At 44.2% G+C, this 18,522-nt stretch overlaps 1 protein-coding gene across 1 annotated transcript; it reads left to right on the top strand.

The window, feature by feature from the left end:
* The first annotated feature begins 12,450 nt into the window (after positions 1-12,450).
* LOC308482933 (E3 ubiquitin-protein ligase RNF186-like) lies at positions 12,451-16,262 on the top strand. Its single transcript, XM_081016428.1, has one exon. The coding sequence runs from the start codon at positions 13,600-13,602 to the stop codon at positions 14,566-14,568; it is 969 nt and encodes a 322-aa protein (XP_080872554.1). The 5' UTR covers positions 12,451-13,599; the 3' UTR covers positions 14,569-16,262.
* The last annotated feature ends 2,260 nt before the right edge of the window (positions 16,263-18,522 follow it).

Genomic DNA, 18,522 nt, shown 5'->3' with positions numbered 1-18,522 from the left:
GGCCAAATTAACAAGGAATTTGAGATGTTGGGGCTTTTTGGACATACTTAAACCAGTCCTTTTCACTTCTTGAAGACTTGGGCTTGGTGTAAACTTACCAGCTTCAGGTGCATCTTTGTTGTATCCAGGTGTTGCTATGTGAGGTGATTCCCTATACTGGGAAACTGCCAACTCTCTTAATCCTCAAGCAGGCTATCCTCCCTTTGGCATACTGCATCATTTGATTTGTGCAGGCTCAGCACCGGCTGCAAACATTGTAGGCTTGTGGTGGGGGTGGAGTCATTGTAGATATTTTGGAAATAGCCTTTTTTTCACGCAGGGCTCATACTTGCCAATAAGTTCTAGCACTCTGAAAGAGTTTCCCTAGCTCTTAACAAAGTATCAACTGGTTTCTTTAAATGCATATTCAGCAGTTGGAGAAGGAGGTTGCTTTATCTCATGCCTTGATAGCAACCTTTATTATTAATGTGGAGCTGAAAGAAACTATGGCTGCTGATGCTAAGTTGGGAGGAAGGGGGGTTATTTGAGGAGGCAACAACAAAAGCCCAGCAGACAAGCCAAGAAGATGGCACAGCATTACCAATGCATCTTGGAAATTTAGAAATGCGATACCACCCCCCTAATTTCTATTGCTTTGGGATACCTTTTCCCCCCATTTTTTTTCGTTCATAATCCACATATTGCATCTAAACAAACTAGTTTCATGAATTTCCCTTGAAAATCTACAGCGTCACGATCAGCCAGGCTTTGTTGCAAATTGTAAAAAGGAACTTTGTCAGTGGAACGGTTCTTTTTAAAAAAAAAAAATTCCAAAGTGCTAGAAAATTTACCAGTTGCCCAACTTCCAATGTTACCTTGCCTGTTCAGAGCCTGTGTGTATGTTACAAAGCTCTCACGTTCAGGGAGTAAGCCCTTCCTAAATGCAATGATTTGAGGGAATGATGTTCAGATGTGCTAGGCAGTGATGGCCATACTTGGCCCTCCAGCTGTTTTGGGACTACAGTTCCCATCATCCCTGACCACTGGTCCTGTTAGTTAGGGATGATGGGAATTGTAGTCCCAAAACAGCTGGACGGCCAAGTTTGGCCATTACTGCACTAGGGGTAACCCTTTCTATTCTGGTGGAGGACAGGCTGCTGTTCATCTGGTAGAGCCCCTGTTCTTACCAAATGCAAAGAAGCACATAGAGTAACTGGTTGTGTTGTGTTCTTGCCTTCTCCCCAAGGAAATGGCAGAGCTTTTCCAGAAATGGGATGTTCTTGAGAGCAAACAAAATGACAGGTTTTAATTAAAGCTGTCAATAGTGAATTATGATCGATCTGGGAACTGAATGCAGCCAAAAGTGAGTGTTTCCTCTGCTGGGGCAAGGCTTTAGCCTGTGGCCCTCCAAACTGTTGCTGGACCCCAGCTCCCATTAGCCCTGAGCATTGGCTGTGCTGACTGAGGCTAGTGAGAGCTGGATTCCAACAGCAACCAGAGGACTACATGTTCCCCAGCCCTAACACAGGGGTCATGCATTCCTTTTTCTGTTTCAGTAGAGGGCCTGGGCAGGATACCAATGTTTGCCAGATCCTCAGTAGCTCACCTTCCCAGAATAAATGCAGTTTATCAGCCAAGATTCTTGTGTGTGCACAGAAAATGGCAGCAGAATTGGACTCTGTGTGGCAACTTTCAAGTGCTTTGGTCTGAATTTTAATTTGTTATAATGGGTCTGGGAATGAATGAATGAATGAAATGTGAGACTCCCTACATTGGTTGGAACTAACAATGCCATGCCTAGATCCTGGGCAAAGATGTGGAGTGGGAGATGTGGGCATGATGCTTGAGAGCAAGTGGTCAGGCAAAGAGGGATTTAGATCATCTGCCCAGGAAGGATTCCGTTGATTTGATGGAGGATAATGCTATCTGTGACTACTACTAATAATAATATAATAATTTTATTATTTAAACCCTGCTCATCTGGCTGGGTTGCCACAGCCACTCTGGGCGGCTTCCAACACATACAAAAGCATAATAAAATATCAAACATTAGGAACTTCCTGATACAGGGCTGTCTTCAGATGTCTTCTAAAAGTTGTATAGTTCTTTATCTCCTGGACATCTAATGGGAGGGCATTCCACAGGGAGGGTGCCACAGCTGAAAAGGCCCTCTGCCTGGTTCGCTGTAACTTCACTTCTCACAGTGAGGGAACTGCTAGAAAGCCCTCAGAGAAGGACCTCAGTGTCCAGGCTGAACGATGGGGGTGGAGATGCTCTTTCAGGTATGTAGGGCCAAGGCTGTATAGGACTTTAAAGGTCAGCACGAACACTTTGAATTATGTTCAGAAATGTACAAGGCTATGCTCCAGTCAGAGGCTGCAGGCTTCTGAATACCAGTTAACTACTGGAAGCCACAAAATGGGAAAGAGTTCTTGCGCTCAGGTCAGAACAGGATGCTGGACTAGATGGGCCACTGGCCGAATCCAGCACGTTCTTATATTTTGGAAACTGCCCCATATTTCCTATGAAGTGTATTGAACTAGTCTTGAGATGTCTTGATAGGTGCTGTCAGACCCAGACTTAAAGGGAAAGCTGACCTAAACATGACAAGCTGCCTTCTACCCAGTCAAACTATTGGCAACATTTAAGACCACAACTCAGTAGTAGAGCATCTGCATTGCATGCAGAAGATCTCTGGTTAAATCCCTTGGGTCTCCAGGTGGAGTGGCAGCCATTCTTCAGGGCTTCAGCCAGGAGTCTTTTGCTGCGAGTGAATTGAGCTGTTGCTCAGCTGCAACCTTTCCCCAAGTAGTCCAATTTTGGGGCTAACGATCACAATGTTTTGAAGTCGGGTAGTAAAGTGAGCAGCTTCCTTCTTCTGGATTTCTTTGCTAGATTTATATTATATTGGAAGTTTTCCTTAACCTGGAATCCCCTCCCCCCTCCTGCCAAACCATGTTTTGTTGAGAGTTCAGGAATGTGTAGATTAGTTGGCATCAACAGTGCTGGCTCCATTCCCTGCAGATTTGTCTGTTGTGTTTCAAGGTTATTTTGAATAGTTGTCCTCTACATTAGCAGTGCTATTTACTGCCTTGTTTTCACAACCCTCTTTTCTGTTCAAAAATACTCCCAAGTGGCTGCAGTATTAATGGGATTAAACATCCCATTCGGGTATAAATGGCTAAATCAACTCAGTCAACTAAGACCCGATGAGAGCCATTGTGTGTCTATCACCTGATGAAAGGTGGGCAAAGGTGGACCCTGAAGGATCTATCTCCACAGCCTCTGTGCCACTGCAAAAAGGACCTCTTCCCATGTGCCCACCCAGTGGAGGGTTTCAAGCAGTCTCCAAGTTCACCCTGTTGTTCAGGAAGATTTGCCTAGGTTTTGTGTAGGTCTTGCCTGTACACGCTCAGAAACTGTCACTTGTCCGAAGAGAGCAGCTGGAGTCTTAGGAACAAAGGAAGCTGGCTGATCCTGTACCATTGAGGACAGGGATGGCCAATGTGGTGCCCACCAGGTGCTGGGGTACAACTCCCATCGTTCCTGAGGTCTGGCCATACTGACAGGCTGTTGGAAGTTCAGGACCTTAGAGCTCAAGCCCAGCAGTTTGGATTGAAATGCAGTTCCTCCCCAAGTGATTTACCAATTGCAAATTCACTTTGCCCCTCTCTCCAATGACCAATCTTTTTATGGAATGGAAACTGGGTTCAGCACTGTCAGGCTGTCCCCAAACCTGGCTATTTCCATTTTTTAGTTTGTATAATAGCACTGCTTTAGTTGGGACTGGCTAGCAGGCTGTGTGCAGAATGATCCATGGAGAGACCATGCGAACGAAGCTGGAAAGGAGACGGAGCAAAACTGCGGAAATACTTGGGCTGCGGATCGTGGAAGCACAGGATGAAAAGTGCTGAGTTGGCTTTGCCCAAGTGCCAGTAGATGCATGAGGAGGAGAGCCATGTGCTTGCGGATTTGAAATGGTATGGTAACAACTGGTCTGTTCCGTGAGCTGTGAGGGTTGGCACTTAGCACAGATTGCAGCAGGCTTGGCATTTAATAGGAGAACAGCTATGGCCATTCCTGGGAAAGTTCATGCACTATTTACTTCAAGCCTGGATTACAGCAATGTGATCTATGTGGGGCTTGCCTTGTGCTTGAACTGGAAGCTGCAGTTAGTGCAGAATGCTGCAGCACAGTGGCTGACAGGAGTGATTCCCCCTCGCAGCACTGGTTGCCGGTTTTCTCCTGGGCCAGTTTCAGATTGTTAGTACCTATAAACCCTCAGCAACATGGTAAACATGGGACCACTTTGCTTGTGAGATTGCCTTACTCCATATACACTCTATATACAAGCCTACCTAGACATGTAAACTGTTGGCATGTGTTATAATCTGTCTTTAGAATATCATTGATTTCAGGGGGTTTTTATTTAAAAAATGTGTTAAATGGCTGCTTTTAACTGTTGTTATAATAATTCTACAGTCTCAAATAAATGTTCATAAATATACAAGGCAAACAAACATACAGAAGTACAGGATGAGTCTTTTAAAAGAGGCCCCATGGAACATGTGTACTCTGTATCCATAGGACCTCTTTTAAAGGCCTTACCCTGTATAAACCACATGTCTGAAACAGTACAGGAGAGCAATCCTGAAGCCATTTTGACTCTCCCAAAGTGACCTCAAATATTTATCTGCAAGGAGGAAAGAAATGGAGAAAGCTTTCCAATTGTCTTTGGACTGGATGGGCTTACACCTCCCTACAAATACAGTCTGGCAAGTATCTGTTAGGCTGAGCAAACTATCAATATGTGTAAGAGATTCGGGAACTAAAGTATTTACCATCTCAAAGGAATGGCCAGGGCCGCCAGGCTACCCAGAAAATGCAGTCAAGTAAGGTGTTTCCGTGCGCTGCTCTGGTTCGCCAGAAGCGGCTTAGTCATGCTGGCCACATGACCCGGAAGTTGTCTGCGGACAAACGGCGGCTCCCTCGGCCTATAGAGTGAGGTAGCGCTGCAACCCCAGAGTCATCCGTGACTGGACCTAATGGTTAGGGGTACCTTTACCTTTACCTTTTAAGGCATGATCAGGAATCCTGGCAGACAGGAGAGAAGCAACACTCTCAAAACTCTGCTGGAGACCGCTTCCTTCTGTGATGTATGCATGATGTTTTGGGGGGTGGTGTTGGGCTACAGAGTGGGCAATTTCAAAAGTCTTTATAGGTGTTTGTGCACCATTGTTCTGGGTCTCTCCTACCTCCTTGCAATGAGGAGAGGGAACTTTGTTGCAACAGAAAAATAAAGATCTGCCTTGCCTGCCTTCCATGGATCTTGCCTCCATCCATTCATCTCTGACTGATCATGGACTTAGGGGACTCAGTCCCTTGGGAGGTGGGCAGCAAAGCCAATCCCCCTATTTTTTCTATAACACCATCTTTACTGATTATTTTATTGTCTTATTGCACAGGTCCCTCCTCCTTTTTATATACATTTTATCCCAAGAGACTGTTAGACATATTATCCTTCTGTTTCTTTGCTGTTCCATCATTTCCTAGTCCTTCATTGGTTCTAAATAAGATACGAAGACATGGCTAAGATATTTCAGACTTTTAAGGGGGAGGATCATGCTGTATATACACACAGAATGAAAATCATATCAAAAACAAAAGGCCATGCCCCAAGTTCCTTAGAAGGTTGGAGTTCAAAACGGGGGACTTCTCAATTTCAATTTAAAAAGTCCTCGTTCTTTCAATCAATGCTGTGTAATTCTCAAAGTGACCACTGGATGGCAGATGACGCGTGAGAGCTGTGGCAGAAGGAGAGAGGAAAATGGGTGGCAGAAAGAGAGTAAAAGTGGGGTATAGAGATTGGTTCTTTAGTCTCTAGTCTCTGCCAAGTGGTGGCTTCAGCCTATCCTGCTGCCAGCATGCGGACCCTGACAGAGTACCCCCAAAACAAAGTGGTCCTCAACAGAAAAAAGCTTGCCCACCCCTGACATCAGACACCTCAGGGTGTCTTTCTTGCAGAAGACAGGATGAGGTAGAAACATGCGGCAAAACTGGCACCAATGTCTTCATTTCATTCTGCTCTCTCACTTGGCTTGGAAACAGAAATGCTAGAGAGAGAGAAACTAGGGAGAGTGTGAGCCTCTCCATTCTCCTGGGTCTCTTTTGCAGAAGGGGGGAAAAGGCAGGTCCCGGAAGGAGGTGACGTTGATTGTTCCCCCACACCAGGACTTCCCCACCCCTCGTCCGGCCCCAGGGATCTTCACACTTCCGTTTGATCCCCTGCACTTTTTATCATCGGCTCGCTTAAACATTAATGGAAAAAATTGCATGCAGAAATATCGCATCAGAGATAAGCACAGTAGCAGTCAGGAGCCTCTGTTTTGAAAGTCCTCCAGCAAGGTGAAAATGGCACATGGCAGGACTTCCGGAGGCGGCGCGATCGGCAATGGCTGCCTGATCCTTGTAAGGAGAGGGTAGCTCCGCTGAAAACGGGTCGTCCGCTACGGCGAAGCGGAGACCCATTAAGGAAAACTACAGGCGGCAGCAGCCTGTAGTCTCGGGACCCGGCGGGCGCCAGAAGCAGCCCCCAAAACGTTGAAGGGACCCCGTAAGGGGCTCCGGATCGCGGAGGGGGTAGCGGCGCTGTGGGTCGTTGCGCAATCAACGGAGCGAAGCCGCGTTGCTGTTGCCGGTGAGCGCTGACCTTTCTTCCTGCAATTTTCAAATTCGGAAAAGCTGCAACTCGTGAGTAATCTGGACTTTAAGAATTTTTGGAGACCTTTAAAACCTTGAATTTGGCTGAAAGCGGAGTGACGATAAACAGGAAGCCCGTCTTCCGCTAACACTGAACTTGAAAGCAAAGAACAGGAGGAGTGGAGACTAAAAGCGATGCTTTAATCAATTGCTGGCACCTATTTAAAATAGCTACCAGGGCAAAGAGATTTTAAGCTGCTTGCTTTTGGATTTATTTGGGAACAAGGATATCTTTCTTCTGTTGAACCAGTGGATTACAAATTAAATAAGAATCCCAGGTGCTGGAGCTGCTTGAGTAACTGAGCACCAGTCTGCAACATTGGATACTTTGAATTTAGACTTTGAAACATTCTGAGCTGGAACTTGTTATTTTGAAACATCTGCAGTCTAGGCACTGTCTGAAACACTGTTTTGCCTTACGTATACTCTGTAAAAATTTAACTCTGTGGAGGTCGTTGGATGTTGAATTAGATCTATAAATTTGAATTGGACTTGACTTTCTCCCTTAAGACATTTTAAGCTCCCTCTAGAGGATTTTGGACTGACAGCAGTGACTGTGTTTTACTTTCCTTTTCCCGGCCTTCTGTTTGACTGTTGCATCTGGGCTTCTACATTCTCATGGGAACAACTCAGTTTGACCTTGGCCTTTAGATAACTTTGGAATGAGTGGAACAAGGAAAAGGGGAAGAACCAAACAAACAACCTTAACTTTATCTGCGGCCTCACAGCGTAGATCATCTGTGCCTGCTTTGCCTTCCACTTTGCCTCCTGAGACAGAGGCGGCTTCCCTGTCATAGGCAGGGGAGGGAGAAACGGAAGAATTACAATTGGAAGATATGGCCTCAGGAGGGAGTGCTTCTGTTTTAGATAAAATTTTTGAAAAATTGGAGGCTTTGGATAGAAAGGTTGATTTGCAAACGGCTAAAATTGACCAGAATACAGAAAGTCTGAATAGATTAACTGGACAAGTTGCACAGAATGTCCAATCCATTGGAGAGTTGAAGGAGGCTGTAGGTGAAAACCGGAAATTGGCTGAGGATACTAGTCAAAGACTGGGAGAATTGGAGAAAGAAGTTAGACCACTCAGCAAACAAGTTGGAGAACATCAGATTCACTTTTTGATGACAGAGCTGCGGAACAGGGAGGCCAACTTGAGGATACGGTCAATACTAGAAGTAGAAGAAGACAATTTAATTGAGTTTTTGACCAAAGAATTTTCCAAGTTTTGGAAGTTAGAGGAAAAAGATTTTAAAATAGTATCTGCTTTCAGGCTTGGAAGATTTAGGAGGAAAGAGAAGCCCAGAGATTGTTTGATTATACTGAGATCCAAGGAGGAAAGGGATAAGATTTTGGGCCTGCACTACGGGAAGTCACTGGACATTCTGGACAAGAGAATTGAAATCTACAAGGATATCCCTAAACAACTGTTGGACCTTAGATCTGACTACACGGAACTAGCAAGATTGTTGAGGAGCAACTCAATTATCTTCAGGTGGGAGTTTCCTCAAGGATTATCTTTTATTTTCAGAGGGAAAAAGATCAAAATTAGAACATTGGAGGATAGAGACAAGTTTCTGGAAGCACACGGAGAAGATCTTCACAAAGGACTTGGAGCACCAGGGCCCGAACCTTCAGGGGAGCCTGCGCCCTCGGACCTTCAAGGACCGGAGAACAAGGTACCACCCCAGCAAGAATAACCAGATTTATTCAGGATGTCTCTGCAGCTTCTGAGCTGGAATATAAATGGCTGCAACAGCCCGGAGAAAAGGAGAAAAATCTTTCACATTTTAAAAAAGGAACAATTGGACATTATTTGTTTACAAGAAACACATGTGACTAGGCTCCACAGAAAAGTGTTAATAAATAAAAGACTCGGTCAGGAATTTATATCTTCTGACACAGTCAAAAAGAGAGGCGTAGTGATTTATGCAAAAGAGAGCCTTTCACCTAAATTTCTGTTTAAAGATGAAAACGGAAGAATTTTGGCAATAGAAATACAACATCAAGGAGAAAAAATTTTGATATTAGGAATTTATGCCCCAAATGAAGGAAAATCGGATTTTTATAAGAAGTTGCATGAGACTATGCTGGATTATCTGGATTACAACAACATCATCATGATGGGAGACATGAATGGAGTCGTATCAACCAATATGGATAAGTCACAGAATCAAAATGTTACTAAAGAGGGAAGACTACCAAAGACCTTTTTTGAAATGACTGACAATATGGACTGGATTGATATTTGGAGAGTGAGAAACCCCCTGGGAAGAGAAGGAACATTCTTCTCTGAAGCCCAACTGACTTGGACAAGAATCGACCAAATATGGATAACTAGAAGTCTGGCACCTAAGATTAGAAAGGTGGAAATCTGCCCAAAGACATGCTCCGACCACAACGCACTGAGAATGGACATGACACTGATCCCAACCGGCTCCTTTAGATGGAAGATGAATGATGGCCTGTTTAGAGACCAAGAGATTGTGAAGAAGGCCCAAAAAACTCTAAAGGACTATTTTGAGGTTAATATGAACACCAGGGTGGAAAAAAGAACTATATGGGACGCAAGCAAGGCCGTGATGAGAGGGTTCCTGATACAACAGAACACCATAAAGAAAAGATTACAGAATGAAAGGAAGGACAAAATTTTGGGAAAAATTAAAGAGCTAGAGAAGAAGTTAAGATCTAACCCAAAGTCCCAGCCGATTCTACGAGAAATTAAACTTTATCAAGCACAATATTCTAAATTGATAAACCAGGAAATAGAATGGAAGATTAAAATAATGAAGCAAAAAACTTTTGAATCGGCTAACAAATGTGGAAAACTGCTAGCTTGGCAGTTGAAGAAGAGACAAAAACTAAATACGGTAACAAACCTAGAGATTGAAGGAAGAAGCATCCAGAACCCTGGAGAGATCAGAAAGTGTTTTCAGAAATATTTTAAAAAGTTATATACTCAAGGGCCACAAGATGAAATTGAGATTAAACAATTCTTGGAGAAAAATGGATTAGCAAAGCTGTCAGAAGAAAACAAAACAATTTTGAATGGTAAAATAACACGACAAGAGATTGAGCAGGCCATCCAGAACATGAAACAGGGCAAATCGCCAGGGCCAGATGGGCTGACCTCCATCTACTATAAGACATTGAAAGACTACCTGATACAATCATTGTTGGAGGTCAGCAATGAAATTATGGAGGGGAAGAAGGCGCCGGAATCATGGAAAGAAGCTTTTATCACATTGATACCAAAATCGGAAAGTGAAAAGACACAACTAAAGAACTACCGTCCCATTTCCCTTTTAAATGTGGATTACAAAATATTTGCAGATGTCTTGGCACGTAGATTCAAGAAAGTTCTAAATGAAGTAATTCATAAAGACCAGGCAGGCTTTCTCCCAGGTAGACATATGTATGCTAATACAAGGAACATTATAGATATACTGGAACTTTTGCAAACAAACATAAACACTAAAGCAGTTTTAATTTTTATAGACGCGGAGAAGGCCTTTGACAACATATCCTGGAAATTTATGAAAGGGAATCTAAAAGAAATGGGAGTGGGACGGGGGTTTGAGAATGGGATTGAGGCAATATACTCAGAACAAAAGGCTAAACTGATAGTTAACAATGTGGTTACAGAAGAGTTCAAAATTGAAAAAGGTACACGACAAGGCTGCCCGATTTCCCCACTACTATTTATCTCGGTTCTGGAAGTGCTCCTGAATATGATTAGAGGGGATCGGCTGGTGGAAGGGATCCAGGTCGGAGCGAAACAATATAAACTTAAAGCGTTTGCAGACGACCTAGTTCTGACATTACAGGAGCCGGAATCTAGTACGAAAAGAGTATTACAACTGATTCAAAACTTTGGTCGAGTGGCGGGATTTAAATTAAATAAACAAAAAACCAAGGTATTGGGGAAAAATTTGACAGATACTGAGTCGGAACGGTTTCAGAGGGAGACAGAGTTAACGGTGGTCAAGAAAGTGAAATACCTAGGGGTAAACATAACAGCAAAAAATCTGAGTTTATTTAAAGATAACTATGAAAAATGCTGGTTAGAAATTAAGAGAGACTTGGATAGTTGGTCAAGATTAAAACTTTCTTTGTTAGGCCGAATAGCTGCCATCAAGATGAATGTATTGCCAAAAATGTTATTTTTGTTTCAGACACTACAGATTGTAGACAAGACAGAGTGTTTCCGGAAGTGGCAGAAAGATATTTCCAAATTTGTCTGGCAGGGCAAAAAGCCCAGAATTAAGTTTAAGATATTAACGGATGCGAAAGAAAGAGGGGGCTTTGCCCTGCCAGACCTAAAGCTGTATTACGAAGCGGCAGCTTTCTGCTGGCTAAAAGATTGGCTACTTCTTGAAGATACGGATGTATTAGATTTAGAAGGTTTTAATAATGCATTTGGATGGCATGCATATTTATGGTATGACAAGGTTAAGACAAACAAGGCCTTCAAGAACCATATTGTCAGGAAAGCAGTATTTAATGTCTGGATAAGATACAAAGACTTATTGGAGAATAAAACTCCGAGGTGGCTGTCACCCCTAGAGGCTAAGGCCCGAAAAAGAGCCAATATGGAGGCCAATTGGCCAAAATATTGGGAGATATTAGAAAGAGATGGTAACAATTGGAAATTGCAGAGTTTAGAGAAAATGAAAGATAAAGTGCGAGACTGGTTACACTATGCTCAGATTAAAGAAGTATTTAAAAATGACAAAAAGTTAGGATTCCAGGTGGAGAAGTCAAAGTTGGAAACTGAATTGTTAGAACCTAAGACTAAAGTACTTTCAAAGATGTATAATTTGTTGCTGAAATGGAACACACAAGACGAAATGGTCAAATCGGTAATGATAAAATGGGCACAGGATATTGGGCATAATATTATGTTTGAAGACTGGGAAAGGTTATGGACCTCTGGGCTGAACTTCACTGCATGTAATGCTTTGAAGGAAAATGTAATGAAAATGATATATAGATGGTACATGACCCCAGTCAAATTGGCTAAAATATACCATTCGTCTGACAATAAATGTTGGAAATGTAAGGAAAATGAAGGAACTTTTTTTCACCTCTGGTGGACTTGCCCGAGAGTGAAGGCCTTTTGGGAGATGATATATAATGAGTTAAAAAAGGTGTTTAGGTACACCTTTACTAAGAAACCGGAGGCCTTCCTCTTGGGCATTGTCGGCCAGAGTGTGTTAAAGAAGGACAGAACATTTTTCATGTATGCAACAACGGCAGCAAGGATACTGATTGCTAAGAACTGGAAAACTCAAAATCTACCTACGCTGGAAGAATGGCAGATGCAGCTGATGGACTATATGCAATTAGCTGAGATGACCGGCAGAATTCGAGACTTGGGAGAAGAGAGGATGGAAGAAGACTGGAAGAAATTTAAGACTTATCTGCAAAAGTATTGTAATTTGGCCGAATGTTGATTGGGATGTCAGAGTAGAAGTAACTGTCTACCACTAAATTAGACTTAAGTTTAAACTATACGCTAATGATCAAATCCAAGATTATGAACAAAATGATAATTTGTTTGGAAATAATTTTTTAACGATGCAAGTGTGTGCGGGAGGCGTGGGGGAGTCCAAAGTAATGATGAAAAGATGTTAAATAATTAATGTTATTTGTTTAAATATGTTTATGTATTGAAAAACTTGAATAAATATATATTAAAAAAAAAAAGAAAATGGCACATGGCAACAGCTGGAGAGAGAGAGAGAGAGGGAGAGAGAAATGGGTGGCTTAAGCTGGGATAAAGAACCATTTTCAGTCCGAGAATCACATTCCTTTCTGGGCAACCTTCTGAGGCCGCCCGCTAGTGGTGAGCAGGCCCAGAGACAAAAGGGGGGCAGAACACTGGACACAAATTTTACTTCCATGTGGTAGGCTACTTTCTGCACACACTCGCCGTCCAGGCAAGCCTTATCAGGGTTCATGGGCACATGGGCAAAAAGACTCACAGACCATGTTAAGGAAAGGTGGTGAGGGTGTGTGGGCTGATGAGAGGCCTGAGGGCCAGAGAGAGAAGCCTGAAGGTCACATTTGGCCCTTGACCCTGAGATCCCCCACCAACGTCCCAAGCAGGATGCGCCACCCCACCCCGATACATGCATGAATTCTGTATCATTCAAAGACTACTTGGGGTTTTCCCCCCTGCCCATCTCATCTGCTGGCCAATCACAGCAGTGGACAGCAAAGTCAATCACAAACATGGCTGTGGCCAGCAGGTCCTACCCTTCACCCTTGTCTCCAGTGGGGGCGGGTGCCAGAGATCTAGGAGGTGGAGCCTCTCAGCCTAGCCTACCTCACAGGGTTGTGACCAGTCAGATGCTAAGCAACCGTATTGCTCCTTTCCTTAGGTGTCCACAGTATCTTTGCAAGTGTTGGGGTGGAACCCAGAGCAAACTGGCGCTGCTTCCAGAGGCTCCCTTGGCAGCCCCACCAGGCCCAGTGGTCACCAACCAGCATGGATATGAGCCAAGGAGGAAGCAATCTTTGTAGTTTGTGTGTCCCCACTGTTTCTCAGCTATGGAGCTTGGAGGGTGTGATAGGATCCAGCCTATCGTGATGCCTGTGTGTGCAGGCTAGATAAGAGCCATAAAGCACTTACACTTCAGAGAATAATAAAATATTGGTGGCCACTGATATGGACATTACATATTTTTATGACTCGGAGAATCAAGGGCAGAATAATTCGGTGTTATTGCCAAGCACCAGGAACCCAGGGAGCTGTGTGGCGTTACTGATTAACACCCTTCTTAGCATTATTTTCCTGATGTCAGCATGGCTGAAAGCCGACTCACTAATAATCGTTCATATCAATACCAGTAAAGCATCATGGAAACTGCAGCGGTTACTGTGCAGCCAGAGATGAGCGCAGCAAGATCTCATTCTCCCTGCAAATGCTTGTTGGAAAGAGAAAGTTCCTCTCCTGGGGGAGCTGAAGAAGGAACAGACCAGGGCAAATCTCTGAAAACAGCGGAAGGAATGCAAAACACAGATCCTCCTGAAGAAGAAATGCAAAATACAGGTGATGTAGGACGCATGGTTGGAATTTCAGGCTCAGAGGGCGCAGCCTCTCCTGCGGGACGACCTGGCCTAGGTGCCCCAAATCAACCGGCTCTGGACATGAACCCGCCCAACTCTTTCCCTCCAGCCTTTTGGGTAGCGACTCCTCCAGACAGCCCTGCAGAGAAAGTGAACCTTGGATGCTCCTCTGCAGTCCCAGCCGCAGACACAGACTGTGTCATCTGCTTTAACCGGTACAGTCTTAGCAGACTGCCAAAACTTCTGGCTTGCCAGCATGTCTTCTGTGCCGTCTGCCTGAAGCTTATCCTGAGGAACGACGGGAAGACGTGGGAAATTGTTTGCCCCATCTGCCGAAAAGCCACTTCCGTCTTTGGGGGCCTTATCTGCAGCCTCCGCGATAAGGAGGAAGCCGTTCTTGAGCCCTTGCCAAACCCTGGCTGGAATGCAGAGGGTCTCTTTCCTCTGGATGCTCGGAGAGGGAAGCTGCTGGCTCATGGCACTTTCCACGTCAACCCAGATGATGGCGGCGGCAGCGATAATGTCAGGGTGGCTGCCAAGAGGCTAGTCTTCCTTCTGCTGCTCTCAGCCCTGCTTGCGGCCCTCATTCTACCCATCTTGGATCAGGGGCTGCTGAAGTGGGCCATCTGCATCGCCATGGGCTTGGGGCTGGCCTTAGCTGGGGTGCTTTGCTTCAACCCAAAGTGGAGGTGCAGCAGCCTCTGTGGTTCTCTCCCGTCCTGGAGAATGAGAGCGAGTCACATCACCTCTGTCGCCTGAAAGTTCCCCACACTGCAATGATTAAACTATGGAACCTTCTTCCACAAGAGGTAGGGTTGGTCACCAACATGGATGGCTTTAACCTGGACCCACTTGACCTGTGCGATCGCCTTACTCCATATAAGCCCACTCGACCATTTCAATCTATAGAACTGGCATTGTTGCAGGTGCCACCTAATACTTGTTTTACCTTTGTAAGAAATCATTTAGCGTGGCAAAATGGAACTCCCTGCCTGTTGACATCAAGCAGGGGCCTTCACTGTACGCTTTTCAGCTCCTGCTAAAAACATTTTTGATTAGACAAGTCTACCCAGATACCTAGAATGTCAAAATGTGTTTTAATCTGTTTTTAGCTCGTTGGTGATTTTATTTTTGGATGTTCTGTTTTTAACTTTTTGACTGATAATCTTATTGTTTTATTCTTTTTGTACACCACTTTGCTTGTTTTTACAATTAAGAGGTATATGGATTTTATGAGAAATAACAGAGCACCAGCCAAATTCATGGAGGATTAAGGCTCCCAATGACTGTGTTCCACCTCCATTGCCAGAGGCTGCTGGGAATTACACTCATGCCCTCCTTGCAGGCTTCCCTTAATGGACATCTGGTTGGCCACTATGTGAAGAGGATGCTGGGTGAAATGGGTCTGATCCAGCAGAATCCCTTCTTATGTTCTTAAAAATAGGCACATCAGGCACGAGATGGTTTGGGTTGCAAACTCCCTTCAGCTGTGCTGCGCTGGCTGGGGCTGATAGTCCAGAACGAGGGCACTAGGCTGGGGATAGCTGGTATGCAAGGCCTACTGGGAGCCTCTCGAACAGTTGCTCACCGTTGCCATGGTGCTGGCAGGTTCCAGCTTTTGTATGCAGAGCAACAGCATCCCAAAGTGGTCAGCTACGATTGGTCTTCTGGCGGCCATTCCGTTCAAGCCCATTGGGACTTTAGGCCAATGGGGGTCTCGGCCATGTATCGGAAGCAAGTTGATTGGTTGTGGGCTACCAGCTGCAGGGAATATAAGGCAAGGATCAGTGCCGTTTGGAGGTCAGTTGAACAGTCCTAGGAGGGCTGTGAAGAAGTTCAGCGAGGGGCTTAAGAAGACTCTGGAAGAGGGAAGCGGAGGAGCCTGAAGCCAGGAAGGTCTGTGAGAGAGGAGAGGAGGTCTCCTGTAATAGGTTTGGGGAAGAATGGAGCCCAGTGAATCAGCTGTTAGGCAAGTCATCTGAAGAAGCTCCTGACCAGAGTGAAGACTCCTGGTGGTGACCTCAGGGAAGCCTGCCAGATAACTGAGGGGAAGTGAACCTGACCAAACTTCAAGTGAAGAACTCCAAACATATTTGAATTAACTGAGGTAGAGTTGGGAATGGTACCTGGTTATTGCATACTGCACAGTACCTGCGTCTCTATGGACTACAACTCCATTGAGACCTGGCCATATTGGCTGGGGCTGTGGGAGTTGGATTCCAAAAACATTTGGAGGGCCAAATATTTTCCATTCCTGGCTGAAAAGGAACAGCAGCAGATACCTAGCCATCTTCTTAAAGCAACACCAGCATTGTTGTAACATCTATTTAAGGCAGGCAATAACACATTGCATCTGATGTTTAAACCACATTTACTTACCAGCAAGTATAATCTCATTATGTAGTATTAATAATAATCTTTAATAAATGTTAATATCTTTGTTTATCTACAAAGTATACATATCTGGTCTGTTTTCTCCTATGCCTAAATCCACAGGTACTGTATTTGTAAAAGGTAAGTAAGAAATAATAAATATGGTAAAAAAAAAGGGTAAAGGACTCTTGGATGGTTAAGTCCAGTCAAAGGTGACTATGGGGTTGCGGCGCTCATCTCGCTTTCAGGCCGAGGGAGCTGGCATTTGTCCACAGACAGCTTTCCGGGTCATGTGGCCAGTATGACTAAACTGCTTCTGGCGCAACGGAACACTGTGACAGAAGCCAGAGCGCATGGAAACGCTATTAAAGTGGGTATTTTTGATTGAAGTGTATATATAAGGTGCATTATGGCTTGCAGCTGGTGCAATGTGAAAACATCAGGGCCACAATTAGGGGTGAAGGAATTCAATTTGGTCTACATTTCTAAGGAAAACAATCTTAATTTGCATCTTTTGAAACATGCTCAGTGAAGCACCACTGTCCTCTGAAATGTGTAGTTCTCTGAATTTTGCAAAGCAGTACTCCAGCCAAGAGATGCACATGCTAGGGTAAAGTGTACATTAATAGCATACAACCCTTTATAGAAGGGGAAATTGTTTTGCAAAAATATGTATATTAGTCAAGATTGCATACAGGAGAAATAGGCACTAAGATGCTGCTGAATTTTCATGAGGACTAGTTTTTTAAAATTTGCAAACTGAGAAATGTTGGGTGCTGAATTTAAGAGTGGAAAAATGAGAAACCAAGAAAAAAAAATTGACAGATTTTTGCTGACCTCAGTCACAATCCAGGACAAAGGTAGAGGCTAAGCAATGGGGTCTAAGCCACCAGACCTCCACACCCACCCACATGGGGAGAAGCCCCTTTGAATTTGATGGAACTTATTTCTGAGTGCATGTGCATACAGGGGCAGCCGGAGATGCTTTGATGCCCGAGAAATGGCCCTTGCTTGCCTCCATGATGGGAGTGGGGGTGAAGCTCTGCAAGGGTTTCTCCTCCAGCAAAAGTCCCTGCTGAATCTCCCTTTCTGCTACCTGGTAAGGGTTTCTCCTTGGTGTGGTTGGCCACTGTGGAAAAAGCATGCTGGACCAGATGCGCAATGGGCCTGATCCAGCAGGCTATGTTCATATGCCAATTTCCTGTTCAGATATTTAACTTCTGGAGACCCTGGGAGCAGAGAGCTGAATCTTGAAGGAAACTCTTGCAACTCATATGAACAACATTTTAATGTTGTGAGTTATTGGGTTGTTTTTATTTTGATTATGTACTTAGTGGTTTTATATTCTGATTTTATCCTGTGAACTGCCCTGAGACCTGTGGGTGCGTATAGGGTGGTATTTAAATTCAATAAATAATAATAACAAATAATTTTACTGATTTGTTAATTAGATTATATGACTTATGCTGTTTAGGTTTTCAAAGATTAGCAGCAGCCCCTTGAATCGTGCTCATTAAAAAAAGGTAAGCAGCCAGTTGTTAAAGGACTGATGAGATGTGATCCATTTGTCCACTCCACTCCCCCAATTAGCAGCCTAGCAGTTGTACTTAGAATTAATTTTTTCTGAGATCTTCAAAAGAGCCACATGCAGAAGACGTGGCAATAATCTAGTCTGGAGGTTACCTGGTCTCAATCAACTGGAGTACATGCCCCTCACAGGGGTGAACAGGTGCCATGGGTCTCAAAAGGAAGAAAATAGTGGATTTGTTACAGCGCCTTAAAACCACCCCCACTATATTGTTCTACAACTGCTGTTCATTCTGACCCTGTGTCCTTCTTCCACATATCTCCCACTGTCTTTTGAGACACCCAGAACTAGAAATCGACTGGAAAGAACCAGAAGGACTAATCCTGAAACTGGGCAAATTCTATTAACGTCAGCAGGAGCTAATAAGAAAACAAGGCAATAAATAAAGTACAGAGGTCGGGGTGATAAACTGAAGAAGAAATTGATTGGGGAGCAACACATGATTCCAGCTGGTAAAGGATGGCTTGGCTTTTAGAGGTGGACGACAGGGTGGCATGAATGCTTCCAATTGCTTCAAGGGAGATCACAGCCAGGTAGCTTGTAAAATAATCTCTGGCTAGCCAGAGATCCAACTGCTAGATGATCATAAAATAGTTAGAAGCTGAAAGCTCAGCCTAAGTATCTGTATGAGCTCCACAAGGGATGGCGGAAGAATCTGATCATAGAATTGTAGAGTTGGAAGACACCACAAGGATCATCTAGCGGCAAGCAAATCCCACCCATGAAACACATGCCCTTTTTAAGGTCCCAAC

Source organism: Podarcis pityusensis (genome assembly GCF_964106645.2).
Source record: "Podarcis pityusensis genome assembly, chromosome: 8".
Taxonomy (NCBI): Eukaryota; Metazoa; Chordata; class Lepidosauria; order Squamata; family Lacertidae; genus Podarcis; species Podarcis pityusensis.
The sequence above is the reverse complement of the archived record's forward strand: the minus strand, read 5'-3'. Positions and strand labels throughout refer to the sequence as shown.

Coding starts and splice junctions, on each gene's coding strand:
- LOC308482933 (XM_081016428.1), top strand. CDS start 13,600: ATGGAAACTGCAGCGGTTACTGTGCAGCCAGAGATGAGCGCAGCAAGA.